At 43.5% G+C, this 19,077-nt stretch overlaps 1 protein-coding gene across 1 annotated transcript; it reads left to right on the top strand.

The window, feature by feature from the left end:
* The first annotated feature begins 57 nt into the window (after window positions 1–57).
* On the top strand, window positions 58–7,979 carry MRPL37 (mitochondrial ribosomal protein L37). The gene is made up of 7 exons (XM_082225678.1): window positions 58–519; window positions 1,549–1,732; window positions 4,222–4,337; window positions 5,288–5,473; window positions 5,687–5,838; window positions 7,048–7,251; window positions 7,794–7,979. The coding sequence occupies exons 1-7, from the start codon at window positions 135–137 to the stop codon at window positions 7,869–7,871; spliced, it is 1,305 nt and encodes a 434-aa protein (XP_082081804.1). The 5' UTR covers window positions 58–134; the 3' UTR covers window positions 7,872–7,979.
* The last annotated feature ends 11,098 nt before the right edge of the window (window positions 7,980–19,077 follow it).

The following is a 19,077-nucleotide window of genomic DNA, read 5'->3' as shown; positions in this document are numbered from 1 at the left end:
CCCGCTGTCCATCACAACATAGCCCCGCCCCTCTACCCGGCATGCGCTTCGGAGGCGGAAAGAAAATGGCTGCGGCCGCCAGCGGGCGGTGAGGTGTCTGTGAGGGGACTCGGCGACGTGGAGCGGAGGCAGCGATGCTGGCCGTACGGCTGCCCGCCCAGCGGGCGCAGTGCTGGGCGCTTTGCGGGCAGCGCCGCGCCAAATTCACCTACGGGCCGAAGCGTCCTCGGGAGCCGCTGCCCCGCACCCCGTGGACGGTGCGCGGGCCGCCGCCGGGCGCGCCGTTGCCTTGGTACTTACGCAAAGTGCCTCCGGTGCGGGAGCAGTTTCCCGAGCTCGACGTGGTGACGTACGAGGGGAAGCTGCACCGCGTGCCATGGCTGGCCAAGCCTCGTCACCCCAAGTGGGAGCGCGGGTGGCACGACCCCTGGCACGACGGCGGCCCCCGCTTGGAGGAGATGCCCACTTACAAGCAGCGGCCCTGCTACATCTTCCACCAGCGGACTCGCGTGCTGGAAGGTGAGGGCTGCCTGCGGGGCCCGCGCTGACGGAGGCTGGTGGGCGGGGAAGGCCGTCCAGCTTCGGGGTGTTTCGTGTCAAGATGGCTTGAGCTCTGAGGGAGTCCTCGAGGGCAGGCGATGCAGGGGGCGGTGGAAGGAAGAGACCGGCCAGAGGTTGGTGCCTGCGAAGTGACAAGCTGAGCTTGGGTTATGCAGGTCAGGCATTATTAATGGCATGGACATTAATGCAGATCAGGCATTATTAATGGCATGGACATTAATGCAGATCAGGCATTATTAATGGCATGGACACCCAGTCCTGCAGCTTAGAAAAGGCTCTCGGAGTGGACAGTCTCAGTTTAAAAAAAGGCATGCAGCAACAGCACCTGAGGGGAAAGGGAGCTTGTGTAGAAGTTTTTAAAGGGGCTGTTCTTAATGGCACAGTTCTATAGCTCTGCCTTTATGGAGATTTTGGCTTCCTAGGTGACAAGCCGTCTCCTCGCTGATGTGGCACTGCTGTCTGTCTGGCTCTTGCTAAAGAGCAGGCCTTTCCCAGAAGCACTCCACATCGGAGCAGAGCAGGTGACAATGGCCAGCCTAGGAGGCTAGCACAGGCACATGGCTCTTCTCTCAGGCAGCTGCCCCAATGTAAAATTATTTAATAAATTTGTTACTTGCTTTATCTTGCCCAGCATCATAATCGTTATTTTCAAAGAAAAGCCCAGTATTTGGAAAGCATAAATACTGTTAAAGGTGGTAGTTATAAGAAGGTGGGAACTGCAAATTAGTGGGCACAAACTTGTTGGGCCACATTGTGCCAGCTTATCTAGACTTGTCCAGGTTTTGTTAAGTAATTAACTGCAATGCATGCAGCATTTCTAAGGTGGTCTTGGTTTTCTGCTCCATTTTGTCTCTAGAATAGCTCTCCCCAACCCGCTCCAAATCTTAAAAAGAATGGTGGAAAAGTCCTTGTTCTCGTGTAAGAGTGGTTGAAGTGCAAGGTGCAGTACTAAAGATGCTCACTGGTAATATATTATTTTACTTGAAGGTGTAAAGCAAGCATTGTGGCTAACCAAGACAAAGCTGACACAAGGTTTACCTCCACGAATACTTAGCATAATCAATGACCCAGCTAATCAATGTGAAAACCAGGATGAGAGAGTCCAGAATGCCATTTATCATGCACGCCTCTGGGGTAGCAGTGAGGAGGATGTACCTAAAGAAACCTATTGGTAAGTCTTTGGTTCAAGTTTCCTTTTTTGTTGTTCCATTGTTTGGGACCATTTCTGAAATTGTCATAACAGCTTATATATTTTATTCTTTTAATAAGACAGTTAGCAAACAGTGTGGTGACTAATACAGCAGAACTAATAGCCTGGATCAGTTTATGCCTCCTTGCAGAGTAGTGATTCCTGCAGAGATACAGGCAGTTAGTTTTTCATACACCCTAAAAAGTCAACTTTTGGGGCTGTAAGAATCAAATGTGCTGTCCAGTTTTAATTCAGAAAAAGCATGCTTTCACTATCAAGTGTTTGGGGAACTGTCCTGAGATGTTCCATGGAGACTGATTCTGTACTCTTGGCCTTTGTATGTGTTTAAATTAAAAACTAGGAAGTTTACTTTTTTATTACTGCACCTCAGATGGTGTGTGAGGTATTCTACAGAGTACATAAGGACAGGTTTCTGCCCTATTTAGCTTACAGTCAAAAATCTGACATGGGGAAGCAACAGAGGAAGGGGAGACTGGAATGGATGATGATTTTGGTTGCATGCAGTTGGGTTTGTTACAGTAAAACATTGAAGGGGTTGTGCCAAAGGCTTTATAGAAAATCTGTGTGTTAAGGAGGGATTTGAAGAATAATTACTTCTGCACCTTTGTTCTGAATGAGAACAGCTTATAGATAAGGTTGTGTATGTTCTTTGATTCTGTATAAGTGCAGAATTCACTTTAGAATCTTGACATGAATTTAAATGAGTTTCTAGTGACTGGCTAAGAAAGATTGAGGAATGACTGCTAAAACATTCAGAATCTATAGGGCAGTAGTGTAGGTTATTAACCACACTTAAGGACATAAGAAAATCACACCCAAAATCCAACTAGTCCAATGTCCTGCTATTTACTCTGGCCAATCAGATGCCTCTGGGAAGCTCACAAACTCAGCATAAAGGGGATGCCACTCCCCCAGCAACTAGCTTTGGAGGTACATTGGCTATGAATCAGGAGGTTTTCTTAAGTCAGTGGTTGGCTTAAGACTGAGTTTAGCCTCTCCATTTGCCCTGCAAGACTTTTAGCCAAGCTATGTCCTGTTGGTCAGTAAAGATGTGACTGTGCCAAAAAAGGGGGTTGCAGGCTCTACTGATTTTCATCATTGGCAGCTCCTGCAAAGCCTGTGTGGCTCTTTTCAAGTTTCAACAAGCAGCTGATCTTAGGTGCTTGCAGAGACACCTTTAAAGACCACTGGTTCTGTGCAAGCACATCTGATCACCAGTGCATGCAGAGAGCCATGTGTGGTGTTTTGGATCATTGGGGCTTCAAAGTGCTGCCACTGCTCCTGCCTGTCAAATTTGGTGATTGGAGGGGTGGGGGAGATAGGGATCTAGCCTGCTTGCCTTGCCACTAGCTGCTGATAGACCTAACCTAGCCTTCATTAATTTGGCTAGTGGTCTTAATGGCTATGGATTCCATAAATTAATTACACCTTGTAAGAAGAATTACTGTTTTGAATCTACTGCTGATAAATATCTAATAATAAAAATTAACTCTCTCCACCTGCATTCGCACCTCCAGTCATCACCCATGACTAGAAGTAGAATAAATTATGCAAAAGGAGACTTGCTATAGAATTTGGGTTACCTTTTGCACAGAACTATTTTAATGTAGCTCTGCTTATGCCTTTGCACAATATTGTTTCCAGATGATTGCCGGTAACACTGATTGGCTTAATTATTGATTCCTGGCATTCTTAATAATGAATACCTGGTGTACTATCCTATGTATAATTAACTGTAACTATAATTTGAAGTTGTGTTAAGGCATTTGGCTGAACACATGAATGGTCTTCAGTGTATTTGCCTGCATAGCACTCCCCCTAGTCCCTGACCATTAACGTGTTCAAGTACAGGGAATTTCCACTCATGTGCAAGTGAGGGTGAGTAGGAGCCTGCTGCAGACCTTCCAGCTCAACGTGGGTGGTTGGGAACAGTGTTAGAAACTCAGATACATAAGCTAGGCACCAAATGACTCCTTAAAGCAGCGTTCCGTTTGCCAAAACGGAATGTCTGGTTGCCATTTGGGGGCCAGACGACTCAAAAGTTGTATTTTTCAATACAACTTTTTGGTTTCTGAAATTCATTCTGATTGTGCAGATAAAATATAATGGGTAGAATTCTGCAGGATATGTTGCTAGTGTGTGAAAACAGTCCAGATCCGAGGATCCCCAGGCATCCACCGCCTGATGAGGGAGATGACTGGGCACCAGGATGGCACCTGACACCTTCACTTAGTCACAAGTGGCCAATAGTCAGGTGCAAAATACACATAGCAAATTCTGAACACTAGTTGGAAACATAGTGTAAAGTGTAACACACATTTGAGCCTGAACATGCCTTTAGCCATTGCAAATGCTATAATATTTACAAACCAATATCCATGAAAATCCTGCTATGTAATAATTTGTGATTTGGGCACTGTCAGTAAATTAGTTATTTTTTTGTTCTGAAGCCCTGTACTTTTAGAAGACTTGCTTCACTTATGCAGGACGATGACAGCCAAATTCCCCTTATTGGGTAAAAGAATGTTTGCTCAAGACCACAGAGTGGCAGCTGCATGGGAACGAGGTATGTCTCTTTATCCCAGTAGAATTGTCTAAAAGAACACCTCTCCCTGTTCTGTCCACCATATTGCCTTAAGGTCAGCTGGAGAAGCCCTGCTTATGGCCACACCCCTGGGAGATGCTAGGAGTGTGGTGGGACAGGGCAGTGGTGGCTCCTCCTTGGGGAAATATGGTCAGCCCTCACCATTAAGAAATAAAGGCATATGATCCGTTTGCTCTGAAGCTTATGGAATTTTATTGGTAAAGAAATGGCTTTTATAGCTCTCCTGAAATTAGAGGGGACTGTTCTTTACTGTAAACTTGCAAAATGTGCACATTTGATATAAATGCTGGATCTTTAGCAGGACATTTCTGTAAAATACGTATTGGTAGTTTATGTTCTCAAAGCATTTGGGACTTGTGTTCCTGAAAATAATAGAGCTTGATCGAAAAATATGATCTTAATTTTGGCCATGAACCAAATGATTTCATTAGCTTGATCTGCTGACCACCTACCCAGTTCCTGTAGTGACTGATTCCACTTGCTCTCAGTCTTGGAGGGCAGAAACCCTTTATAGAAAATATACCATGTTTCATTGACATCCACACTAGCCTAGGTGCCCTTCCTAGCCAAGGGCGTGCCATTACATTTTCTGGAAATTGATGGTTCCAATAATACAACAACAGTAAGCTCCCCTAAGTAAGTATATGGGAAGTATCCACAATCAATGAGGACTTGTACATTTAGCTATGCATATTCATGGGAAGTCGTGAAGGTCTTCTTTTGCTCAACATGGGAGGGAGCATGAATAGGAGAGTGCTAGTACCTGCTGTCCAAACAGAAAAGGAGATTGCCCCCTGTGCTAGTGGATTACAAGAGCATTTTTGGAATGGTATTTATATGGGTCAGCTGATAGCTTCAGCATAGTTCTATTGAGGAAGGATCTATTTACAGTCCACTGTTTTCCTTTACAGAATCTGTTCTACTTCAGGTTCGTGGTCCCCACGGGAAGATTTTGAATGCAACGAACCTTCTACGGCCTATAGCCTCCAAAGATGAGATATTAGCCACTGAAAACCACACTTTAGAAACCTTCTACCCTGTTTTGCCTACAATTGACCTTCAAGAAATTAATGCATATGACATTAAAAATGATACAGGTGAGTTTCCTAGAGCTTGGAGGATTAAGGGAAAAAAATCATTTTCACAGAAGTTAATTTGTTATGGATGAGATTGTATCAGATGGCATATGTGAGAATAGGGGGTTGAAGTCAATACACTAAAATGTCAGGTTTCTTAATTGTACTTTAGAAATTGTCTTCTTCTTGAGCAATGAGTTGTGAGATCTAACTATCACCTGATTTGTGCTTTAGGTTTCCGAGAAGGGTACCCATACCCTTATCCTCACACTGTGTACATTGCTCAGTATGACACCGTACGTAAAATGAGGCCACCACAGCTTCAGGCGAAAATGATAATGTTTGCTTTTGGGAATGCTCTGGCCAAAGCAAAGGAGCTATATGGGGTGAGTATTAAGATTTTTGCAGGAAAACTATGGCATATGCTTTCCAAATTAGGAGATGGCAGTTAGTTGCTTCTATTCGTCCAATCATTCCAGTAATGGTCACCACGCTAGCTGCTGATCCTAACTCAGAGGCAAAAGTTTGCTGAAGCTCCTTCTGTGCTTTGCTCTCTAACCTTCCATGGGCAAATCCACATGGAAGCTTGGTGTGTTTCAGAGTTGGTGTTTTGGCAGTGCTAGGACACTGTGGTATTGTGACCCATAAGTTGCATTTAAAAAACCCCTAAAAAGCTGGCACTTTCCATTTCTGCTGTCCACACGGAGTGTGGGATTGTTGGGGACTGACTGATGTAGGAAAACAAATTCTTGTTGCTAAGTTGTATGGTCCTTGTCATCCAGGAGTCTAACTGAAAAGCCTTGGTTGAATTCTAGGTCAGTTGTGGGCGTCATGGTACTCTATTCAACATGGTTTTCTCATATAAAATACCGAATAAATAATAGTCTGGTAAATGTCTGGTACCTGAACAGAAGAGGAAAAAAGCCCAATGGGATTGAAGCAGCTTTTTTAGCTGATAGTTGGTATTTGAACTTATGAGCATGGAGAGCTGTCACAGATTGTCCTCAAGTCCTGCAGCTTTTGTTGAGGTTTGGCTTGGCCTCTGGCAAACCCTCCAAGTAGGTGCCACTTCTTCCCCCAAACTAAAATCAGACATAATTGTAGTTCTCTGTCTTGCTAGCCTGTCTTATCAACTCAAAATGTTTTCCTGGCCAGATGTTTGCGCTGCTGTCTAGCATCTTTCTACCATCCATTGTGACCCTTTCCTGCGCTACCTTCTATCCCCAGTTATCCACATGTGGACAGACAACTTTACATGTTTTCAAGTACATTCGGGTGGCAAAGCTTAAGAGTAAATCAGGGATGGGGGAATCCGTGGCTCATTAAGGGTGGTTGGACTCCGCTGGTAAGGATGATGGGAACTGCAGTGCAACTGCACCTGAAGGGCCACAAGTTAACCACCTCTGATACAGCCACACTGTGTGCCTTTTTATCTTTATTTCATTAACAAATTAAGAATTGAACCCATTCACGGTTTCACCCAGTTATAAAATAGGCAGTATTCTTCTTTTTACTACTGTACAGCATTTCTCTTGACCAACGGAGCTTATCCTATGGCTTCTTATTTCACACTTCCCTCTCATGCCGATTTCCAGGATGAGCCCAGGGTCCTGGAGAACCCCATTGTTGTGCAGACTGTGGCTACAGATGGCCAACGCTTCCATTTCCTGGTGTTCCAGTTGAATACAACAGACCTAGACTCTAGCAATGGTGTTAAAAACCTGGCCTGGATGGATGCAGATCATCTTCTGTATGAGGATTTCAGGAGTCGTCCAGTAATCAAGAAGAAAGTTGTCCGGGTATGCTGATGAAGATAGAATGACTTGCTGCCGCAGGAACTCGGTCTAGCTTTATAGTTTAGACAGAAAAGCTTGGAGACTAAAAGGCAACATATTAATTCTCTGAAACTAGAATAGCGGGCATCCTGAACATCATTAAGTTAAGACTCTCAGTAGCACTGAGGTGCTTCATGCCTAGCACCCATGTGATTACTTAGAGTGCATTAGAAGCAGAAATGACCAGTGTGTAACATTGTAAAAGTACACGTAACAGGCATGCACAGATGCCTTAATGATAATGCCATACTCAAGTGCATGTTGGCTGATTAGAGCCTGGTTCTGACAGCATCTCTTCAGGATATCCAAAAGTAAAAAAAACAAACACAAAACCTTAAGTTGTTTGAATCCTTTTTATATCCTCTTCAAGAAATTGCTTCCTTTCCTTTGTTTCAGGGAAGGGACAGGATGAGAATAAACTTAAGATGGTATTTGAGCACAGTGAAATGTATTGCTGTATTAATGTGTATGACAGACATTGAAAATCCAAAATTTCCCCCCTACAGATTCCAGCTGGAATACATGGCTATCAACCGGACACATTCAAGAAGTTCCTGGCATTGTACTTGCATGGTGTCGTGTGAGCAGAGCTCTGCCTTTGTTTCCTCCTGTAATGCATATGCTTACGGTGCAGTTAAGGGTTAGAGACTATTTAATTTTTTTTAAAAAAAATAAAGTTTCTTTATATATAAGTGTCACATGTAAATAATATTGTTTCAATCTGTTGTCATAACATTTAACACCTTAATATTGGCGTTCATTTTGAATCATTAAGTGCCAGTGTTCTACTTTTACAAGAAAGAATGGAAAGCAAAATCTAGTTCTGCACTTAAGGCTAGCTATACTTGGGCCATAATCCTGTCTTTCATCCTCATAGCAGCTCACCCCCCCCCAAAAAAAACCCAACTTAGGTTGAGTGACAATATTAATACAAGTTCTGGGGTGGCAGCAATCAAGTAATGCACTTTTACGAAACATCTTCAGTTGCATTTGTTCAGTCATTAGGGAGTAGGTGACATTCTAGGGCTTCAAACAGCCAAGTTGAAAGTTGTTATTCCAAACAACTACTGTATATAGTGTCTTAGTTGCAGAGGAAGAATTCTAAACAATGAGAGGACTAGTTGAGATTTAAGAAGATCAAATCTCTCAAATGTTTTGAATTTTCATTTAGACCATAATGATACACATAGCTAGAATATATACCAATAGTAGTATTATGTATATTATTATGTCTATAAAGGTTTGTGTCATTGATACATTCAGGAAGTTGTAAAAAAAAAGTAAGCTTCCTTTAGAAAAGGAATCTAACTTGCTCAAATCTAACTTGACAATAAGCTAAGTGAAACAAAGTTTTTAAAAAAATCTCTAAAATTCATCAGGAAACTGAACAAAGCTATTTGGGTTGCTAGAAAACAAATGGGTGAAGATAAAGCAGCAAAATTGAATAAATTCACTGTATATAGTCAACAGTGGAAGATGTAGGACAGAGACTTGTGCCTGAACTTCCAGGGAGGGAGTGTAAAGAACTCAAGAGTGACCAAGAAATGAAGTGCTTGGGAAGGGGTAGTTGTTGTGTACTGCGCTTCCAACGTTCCCTAACCATTAGCCACTCTGGCTAGGGCTGATAGAAACCTCTGGAGAGTGCCATATTGACTCAATGTTCTTGTAAAGTTAGATGGCATTAGCTATTTCCTACTCTAGTCTAATGTAGCACTTTTAAAAAGGGAGCAGGATCATGCAAATTGCAAGTTAGTTAGCTTATCATCTGGGCCAGGTCAACTGGTAGAGAGCATTATTAAAAGATCATTTAAGAATCAACATGGTTTCTGCCACAGATAGTTCTTTCCTGAACAAACTTCACTGCTATGGGATAAAAGGACAAGTCCTCATGGATGGGTAACTGGTTGATAACAACAACAACAACATTATTTATACCCCTCCCATCGGGCTGGGTATCCCCAGGACACTGAGAGCGAGAATAAGTGAATGGTCCTCATGTTGGAGGGAAGAAAGAAATAGAGCTCTCCATATCTGCAATGATATGCAGTTACCAGCTGAATTATATTTTTTGAGCTTAACTAAGTACAACCACAGTGCTGCTAAAGATGAAACATGTTCCCAACAAATGATCTAGCATTTGGGGTCCTTTAATGAAAAAAAATAGGATGTAAGATTTGTGCTTGGTGGGGAGAAAGTAGCTAGTTTCCTGCTTATTGGGATTCAGCAAAGAGACCCATTAGCAGTTGGTCCAGGACAGACAAAAGAAAGTTCTTCTCATAAAGAATAACTTTTGGAATTCGTTGACAAGATGCAACAAGCGCTAACTTAGATGGCTTTAAAAGATTAGACAGACCACTGTAGAATAACTCTGTGAACAATTACTAGTGATGATGGCTATAGTCAATCTCTAGGTCAGAGCTTTCCACACTTTTATTGTTGGTGACATAAATTTTAGACATGCATCATTTTGTGACTATGGTAATTCAGTTTTGCTGGCAAACCGGAGGTTAAACTAACCCCTTTCCAGCCCCTTGGGGAGTGCAGGGAGCATTCAGCTGACACACTAACGTGTTGTGAGTCAGAGTTTGAAAAGCTCTGCTCTAGGTTCAAATGCCTCCAAGGAACAGTTGCTAGAGAGTAACAACAGTAGAGAGGACTGCTTTCATATGCTTAAGGTCTAGCCAGAGGCTTTTGATTGGTCACTGGGAAAGAGGGGACCAATCAGCTCCTGAGAACTTCTTATGGGGTAAGAGGAAACAAGAGGATGTAGAGGCTTGCCATGCTACTGTGCTGCATCTGCTGGCACATTCCCCATCTTTTCTGTAGAAGAATGTAAATCTTTTGAAAAGATAATGGCATGCACCCAAAGGGGACAGAGCTCCCTAAGCAAGAGAGGCTGAACCACCCTACTGCATAGCTGCAGTTTGCTTCTGATCAAGCAAGAAGCAGCAAAACTTTGACAAAGCAATTCTGCTCTACCAGAAAGCTAGTTGTAGAAAAAAATATTTCCAACTGAAACATTGTGAGCTTCTTAATTTGTGCTTGTCCAAGAAACAGAAAATTCTTTTCGGCTTGGTTGAATTCTATTATTTGCATAGAACTGAGGAGAAAATCTATTTTACAACCTCATCTTTATGTAGCTAATAATATACTAGCTGCAGGAGGCTTTCCAACATGTTACTGTCAGGTCTTGCTAGGGATGTCAACAGCAATTGCCTGTGTGATGCTGGATACATCATCTTAACACGCCACAGGCCCTCAAAACTGGCATCTCGTTGCCACTTCAGGACTGGATGGATTTTGACAGATGTAGAACTGACTTGTGATGTAGGGGAGCTATCCGATACCAGAGATTTTCAGCTAGCACGATGGTAGCACTCGGCAGCTCCTCAGCCACAGTGAGCAAGCCATCAGACAATGGCTACACAAGGCCTAGTGCTATACAGGGAGACCTGGCTGAGCGGTTTGTGTCTCTTAGATATGAAAAGAAAACGCATCAACAAAACCACCAGGAACAATCTGTATTCTCAACACGCCTTTCCACCCTCTTGTTTCCCTCTGTTATGAGCACAGACAAATGCTCTCTCCTCCTACAGTTTCTATACTACGGTGACAATTCTAAGGCTAGGCCCCAGGGACCTGCCAGAGTGTTTGTGATAGGCTTTTGAAGTTGCTCCCACTCGTTGATCTCTTTGTCTGAACTGTTTCAACAGGTATGCATGGCTCAGATAAAACACAGTGCATGATGAAGCCTGTATGCTGTTCAAGGGGAGAATTGTTTCTTAAAACAGCATGTTCCCTTGATGTGAAGCTAGTATGAAATCAAACTCTGCAGGCTGTGCTAATAGCTCTACCAGGGGTTTGCATGTGCCCACAAACAACTCAATCTTAGACTTCAGTTGCACACATTCTTCCTGTACTCCCTAACAGGGAAAAAGGAAAATGGGAAATGAATGCATTGCACAATTGGCGTTTCATTTTTATCTCATCTAAGGCCAGCTTGGGACAGGCTCTTGCCACCTATCATTTGTAGTCCAGCGCTAGACAGGACAATGATCCCCCTGGGTGTTCTGAAATAGAATTAGCATAACCAGATAATAGACATTCATGATGTATAATTCCCACCACCACCACCCACACATCAGAATAGCTACCTTAACTTGCAGCCAGTGTTATGACCAAGTAGTATTTGTTGTTCCGTATGCTCTAGAACCATAAACCAGCAGGTTTTTATACTATAAACTTCTAATATGCTTTAGCTAAAGTATTCTAAAACCCAGCAAACACCTTCACTGCAAAAACGAATCTAAACAAAATTCCCAGTTTCACAGCAAAACACTACATTAAAAAATTCTGCAATTTATATCATAGGAAGGGATGTAAAGTCAGATTTCTGATGACACTTTTTTTTTAAAAAAAAAGTTTTTTAGTGTATAGCTTTTACTACAGTGGGGTAGAGGTGGGGAATTGGGATAACTTTAAATCCATTCTCTTTGTTTGTTAATGACTTAAACAACCTCGTCCCAAACTATTACAGAAGGAAGCAAGAAGAGCAACAGCTACAAGAGCGCTGGCAAGATGCAGGATTGGCCATAGGGACCCTGCTGAACAGCTGGCCGGTGGCAATTCCAACAGCTGCACGCTGGCTGGTACAAAGGAGATGCTGCGTAGAAATGAAAGTGCAAGAGAGCAGCAGAACCAATGAGTGGCTCCCCTAGGGCCACTGAACCGGTGGTCCTGGATTAAGAGATTAAGCGTAAGGAATCGGAGAGCTGCCTTGGGGGTTCACTGAAAACACCTGCAAGTGCATTTAGCCTTCGCAAGTAGTCCAAGGGTTGAGGCAGGGCTTAGGGCCTGTCAGCAGCTTTAAGAATAAAAAGCAGCTGTGGGGAGCAGCACATCACATCTCTTGGGTTGTTTCTATAGTCTCTGCAGGTGCCCAGTCTTAAGCAAACCATTGCTTAAGGCTGGACAAACAGTGTCAAAGTGCAAGTCAGCAAAGCATGTGATCCTATGGTTAATAATCCTAATGAATATTAAGTTGTAACTTCCCACAATGCTTCCACCGTAGGGGAGGAGAACATTTGTGGCTACCCAGCCAGATGGTTGGGGTATAAATAATAAATTACTACTACTACTACTACTACTACTACTACTACTACAACAAAAGCCAGAAGACCCAACCATTTAAAGTCATCTGGCTCTCTTAACTGGGGACTTTGAAGAAACAGCTGGATTAATACATTTCATTTCATTTCATTTCATTTCTACTGTGGGGGGGACGACATATCTTCAGTAATGAGATAATTGGAAGCCTGTCTTCTGTAACAGATCAGCAGATATTTGATCCAGTTACCAGAACAAATACAAAGTCCAAATCCTGCTATTTAATCTTAAATTTAGAGAAGCTGCTATTATGTTATTTGGAGGAAGACAGGATTATAACAAGCAAATGGTTAATACCTGTAGCCATCAGTGGAATTTGCTGTGATGCATGTGTTTGTGTGTCTATATAAAACAAAGTCTACCATGTTTAAATGGAGCCTAGTTCTATGGCTTCCACAAAGTGCTAAATAGGCAAACATGCCCCAGGGATAATAGCCTTAAGCAAGCTGATTGTTTGGTGGAGGCCAGTATCTAGAGTGAAATAGGGAGAAAGGCATTAGCTATCAAACCTAGGGTCTCAGGCAGTTCTCCCTTTACTCCTATAGCCTCTACCTGGGAGGTGAAGGCAGAACATATCTGTCCCTCAGGATTCTGCTGGGCTCCAAACTTTTATCAGCCATGCAATGGGCTTTTGGTTTGACCAATGCCAGCATCAATAATAAGGGGCAGCTGAGACAGGCATTGGGCTGGAGCAGGAGAGGAAGTCTCCCTTCTGCGAGGAGAAAGGGCCAGAAGAGGTTCTTAAAAGAAATAAGAAAATGGAACAAAAGATTACTAAAACAAACTGAAAATATGATGTTATTGGAAAAATTGTTATAGGTAGAAAGTAGTGAATGTCTAAGAAACAGGGAGGAGGAATGAAAAAAACCCTGGCAGTTGAGGGGGGTGGATAAGGTACAAAGCCGAGCATGAAGGGAAGATGGGGTAGGGGATGAGAGATGGGTAAAAATTCATTGAAATGCATGCGGGGATGAGATGGACACATGCCTTTTAGAACCTCTGGATCAGCAGATTCTGACTAAAATGGAGAGGCTGTTAATAGCTCCAGAGCAAGACAGAGCTGTGGAACTCCTTGCCACAAGGAAAACAGTGGTAAAGATTGCAGTGGCAAAGTATCCAATGCTAGATTAGCTCTTAGCTGAAAATGATGTCAGTAATTGCTGGCTGATTATATCAGAAGCCACCTGTCTCCATTTTATGACTGGCACTGCCCTTGCACCACCATTTTGAGAGTGGGGGGCCGTGGTCAAACACCTCAAGTGGGCTCTGGGGGAAGGAAGTTTGAGAACCCCTGGATTATGCCACAAATGTACAAAGTGGCTCCATGCATGTCCTTACTAAGCATCTGATTAACCTGCTGGTGATTAAGCCAATCGTAAACATATTCTTTTATCTGCTCGTAAGGTTTGGTTCTCCATTTCCCGTCTACTTTAGTCACTAACTGATTGTATGTTGCCCAGTTTCCTCCCATGTTGGTAGTTTTCCTGCTGATTAGTTCAAGGGGTGATAACCAGTGTGGTGTTTTGGGTTCTAATTTATATCAAAGAAAGAGGCTACGCAGATAAAGATTCGAAATTCCAAATGGAAATAATAAACAGTAAGGTGAAAAATATATCTAAAACGTATAGGATGCTCCTTGACTGGAATTTAGGGGAGGAGGAAATTAAATCAGTAATGATTCGCTGGGCAAAAGACATAGGTCACAGCATACAATATGAGGATTGGGAAAGATTATGGAGTGATGGGTTGAATTTTACAGCGTGTACCGCGATAAAAGAAAATGTCATGAAGATGTTCTATAGGTGGCATCTAACACCTATGAAACTTTCAAAAATGTATAAGGTAAACAACAAGTGTTGGAGGTGTAAAGAGGCAGAGGGTTCCTTCTACCACATGTGGTGGGAGTGTGGAAAGGTAAAACAATTTTGGGAGAAGGTATACACAGAATTGAAAAAGATATTAAAGTACACGTTCATAAAGAGACCAGAAATCTTTCTGCTAGGGATATTGCAACAGATAAAGAAGGAGGATTGTAGATTGGTATATTATGCAGTCACGGCTGCAAGGATCTTAATAGCCCAGAGGTGGAAACAGCAGGAAACCCCAACGGTGGAGGAGTGGAGATCTAAATTATCAGAATATGCAGAACTCGATAAACTAACGGGGAAAATCAGATACTTAAAAGACCAAGTGTTCATCAAGGACTGGGGAAAGTACGTTGATTATCTGGAAGTTATTAGTGAGGGACAAATAACGCTAGAGGGATTTAGAGATGTACTGTGACAGACTATGGTTATTGTGTAAGGAAAATAGAGAACAAAATTGGACACAACGACAATAAGAACGAGGAAACGTGTAACTTTATTTATGTATTTTGTATGATTCGCGGCTAAGTTGAAGGAAGTCCTCAAAGAAACAACTAAGTTATAGGAGAACTATGAAAATAAGAAAACTTGTGTATTTTTTCTATTTAATCCGTTTGTAATTCTTTTCTTTCTTTTCTCCTTTTTTTTTTTCTTTACTATGTTCTGCTTTATCTATGCGCATGTCTGTTTTTATTTTCTTTATGGAAAGAATAATAAAAAGAATTTGAAAAAAAAAAAAAAAGTGGCTCCATGCATGTGGCATGCCTAGATAACACATGCCAGTGATTATCAAGTTTTATCACTACAAAGCATAGGATGCAGAAGTGGGCATCGTATTTAGCATTCAGAAAATGTCAGTCTTTCGGTACTTTTTGCTCATGTAGTACTTTTGCTCATGTAGTACTCATGTAGGTACTTTTTGCTCATGTAGTTAAAAAGATAGGCTTGATAGTCCTCAGGCAATGCCTGTTTAAATCTTACAAATAGAGAAGCGCAGCAGGCTGCCATCACAATGCGGTATTCGCTTGCGCAGTAGAACTTCCCCCATCCCTTTCTCCACATGCCTCAGAACAGATATAGGGAGGATGGGGGGGGCACTTCTGTTGCGCAAGCATGGTAGTCAGATACTGCCCAGAGCTTGCAATGCTTTGTCCCTCTCTGATCCCTAATAGGATCAGAATAAATTATCTATGAATAAATTTTGCGAAACACAGCTTAGTGAAATATTTTGGTACATTTTAAAAGAAGGCCCTCCATACAGCTTGTGAGCAAAATACTTGAAATGCTGGCCCCAAGAGAAGCTGTAACTCTATTGCATGGTAAAAAGTAAAGAGACCCCTGACCATTATGTCCAGTCGTGACCGACTCTGGGGTTGCGGCGCTCATCTCGCTTTTATTGGCTGAGGGAGCCGGCGTACAGCTTCTGGGTCATGTGGCCAGCATGACTAAGCCGCTTCCGACGAACCAGAGCAGTGCACGGAAACACCGTTTACCTTCCCGCCAGAGCAGTACCTATTTATCTACTTGCACTGATGTTCTTTCGAACTGCTGGGTTGGCAGGAGCTGGGACGAAGCAACAGGAGCTTATCCCATCGCGGGGATTTGAACCGCCAACCTTCTGATCGGCAAGCCCTAGACTCTGTGGTTTAACCCACAGCGCCCCCCGTGTCCCACAATACTATTGCATGAGTATTCATCAACTGCCTTGCTCCCTGTCCCTGGGATGAATCAGGATTTAAGTGTTGCTGAGTCCAAGTGCCGTGTTGTTTAGATGTGAAAAGGTAATACATGGAGGGCTGGATTCAACAGGTCTCACTAGCAGAAGCCCATGCAAGGTCTACTGCTACTACAGCGGGGCTGCTCCCCCATATGCCCCCCAAATTGCCTGGAGGTTTTTTCTGCGAGAATCACCACAACAGCATGCAGGAGATTGTTCTACCAGGCAAGCAAAAATGCTTTGAGCTGAGCTGACAAGAGCAATTAGCACCATTTTGAATTCCTCCCTGTATTGCTCTCTGGGGGCGGGGGGGGAAACTTTGGAGAAGTCAGACCATTCTGGTAGTCATTATGCTAGAGAACCAGGAGGGAGGAAGCAGAGTGTTGCGGGCCTTTTCTGCTTTTAATCAGATGGCTGCACTTAGGCTGGAAGAACCAGACAAATATAGGATGGGGGACACCTCACTTACTAGCAGTACATGTGAAAAGGATCTAGGGGTCTTGGTAGACCACAAGCTTAACATGAGTCAACAGTGTGATGCAGAAGCAAAAAAGCTAATTCTATTCTAGGCTGCATCAACAGAAGTATAGTGTCCACATCAAGGGAAGTAATAGTCCTACTCTATTCTGCCTTGGTCAGACCCCCACCTGGAATACTGTGTCCAATTCTGGGCACCACAATTTAAGAGGGATGTTGACAAGCTGCAACATGTGCAGAGGAGGGCAACCAAGATGATAAAGGACCTGGAGACCAAGCCTTACGATGAGCGTTTGAAGGAGCTAGGTATGTTTATTCTGGAAAAGAGGAGACTGAGAGGAGATATAAAAGTCATCTTCAAATATCTTAAGGGCTGTCACATGGAAGGGGGAGCAAGCTTGTTTTCTCCTGCTCTGGAGGGTAGGACTCAAACCAATTGCTACAAGCAAGGAGATTCCGACTAAACATCCGACTAAACTTTCTGACAGTAAGAGCTGTTTGGCAGTGGAACAGACTCGCACGAGAGGTGGTGGACTCTTCCTCCTTGCAGGTTTTTAAGCAGAGGTTGGATGGCCATCTGTCATGGATGCTTGATGACCCTTGGGGTCCCTTCCAACTTTAAAGATTCTATGACTAGCAGCTGCTGCTTAAGATGAATTCTAGTGCTGCAAGACATTGCCCAGGTTTTTGTTACATGCACTGGGCAGTTTTCCACACTGCCGGTTGCGTGACTGAGCTCTGAACTGCAAGTGGAAAGATCAACACTGCTTTCAAAACAAGATTGCAAAAGTGCACGGAGTTTTGTACAACCACACCACTACGTTGCTTGAACGGTGGGTGCTGTGTTTACTTATCCAACTAATCCTGATGTGGACCATCCATAGTCAGCGTTCTCAGATGGTCAGCAGCTGTTGGATGTGCTCATACTATAACGGCACAAGGACTTCCTCCTCACACGATGAGACGAGTATCAAAGACCACTGCTGCAAAAATTACTCTTCATCTCCGTAATGTTTCTCCACACCAGAGAGAAGCGAGCTGAGAAGTAACTGCTGTGGGAGCAGCCCACTATAAAGGTGGATCTGCTCCTCCACATCAACCTATAGGCACAGCAGCCTCTGGCCTTTCTTCATATCCTCTTTTGAGTGGTTATGCCTGGCTGGAAGGTGTCCTTGAACTCTGATCATATCTCCTGCTCGCTTTGATGGACAACAGAGAATTGTGTGTGAGCATGTGTAGAAACTAGCCCAGTATACAAAGGTTCACACCCATTGCTCCACCTACTTTTTCCTCTGGCTCCACCCACCATTACCATGTGGCCCTTTGGAAGGCGACCCAGAAGAGGATGCAGCCCTTGGGGTCCCCACCCCCACCCCTGTGGCACCACATACGGCTAGAGGGACCTCTTCACAATCTCCCCTGCAAAGGCCTGGGAGCGACTAAACAGCCTATGCAAAAAATAGCTTCAACTGACCAGGTAGTGGAACTCTTGTGAACTGGAATAATTTTTTCTTCTTCTGTCAGCTTTCCCATGTACAGTGGTACCTCGGGTTAAGTACTTAATTCATTCTGGAGGTCCGTTCTTAACCTGAAACTGTTCTTAACCTGAAGCACCACTTTAGCTAATGGGGCCTCCTGCTGACGCCGCGCCGCCAGAGCACGATTTCTGTTCTTGTCCTGAAGCAAAATTCTTAACCTGAAGCACTATTTCTGGGTTAGCGGAGTCTGTAACCTGAAGCATATGTAACCTGAAGCGTATGTAACCCGAGGTACCACTGTACTACAAAATAACTACCAACATAATTAGGAATGGCTAGACAGGACTGGCACCTTCCCTGCATATATTTGCAACTTGTATAGCTGAAACAATATCCCGCACAGAGATTCCTGGGCCAGGATTCGCAGAACTATACCACAGGCTGGTATAGTTTCCTTCGTTTCAAAAGCAGCTTAATGAAACTCTCTTTCAGGAATGGCTTGCCATTTAGAAAGGAGCTGTGTCGTTGGAGAAGTCCAAAGCTCCCAGAGGTGAGCAAAAGTAGGTCACAACAACCTTAGATAGCAACTTCTTCCACAAGTATGACGACGCCACCCTGAAGGCAGTAATCCAGGCTTCCTCCACTGACAATCACATGGGTACAGCCATACCTCACAGATCACAACAGCACAAGCCTTTTCGGGCGAACGGTGTCAAACTCAACACCACTGCGGGTTCATTTTCTGCTTCTTGTGAGCAGCTAGCAGGAAGGATCACTGAGGACTTCTGCTGTTTTAAAAACACACAGTAGTTTTTCTGGAGGTCTGCTTATAACCCTTATTTCAAGAGCTTTAGAACTGCTGCCACCATCTTGAATGGCCTTTTTTTCTGCCTAAAGCAAAGGACAAACAAGCACTCCACTCCCCGTTCACAAGCAGCTGAATGTTATCTCAACACTGCCAGTGGGACAGTGTCCTTCTCTTGAGGGCAGGAGTTTGGGTTACTTCCAACAGAAGGAAACAGCTTAGAGAGCTGCTGCCCCCAAAGATCTGCCACCTGAGGCAGCTGTCTCACTCTGTCTAATAGTA

This window comes from Podarcis vaucheri (genome assembly GCF_965113315.1).
Source record: "Podarcis vaucheri genome assembly, chromosome: 6".
Classification (NCBI taxonomy): Eukaryota; Metazoa; Chordata; class Lepidosauria; order Squamata; family Lacertidae; genus Podarcis; species Podarcis vaucheri.
This window is presented reverse-complemented; position numbering and strand designations above follow the sequence as displayed.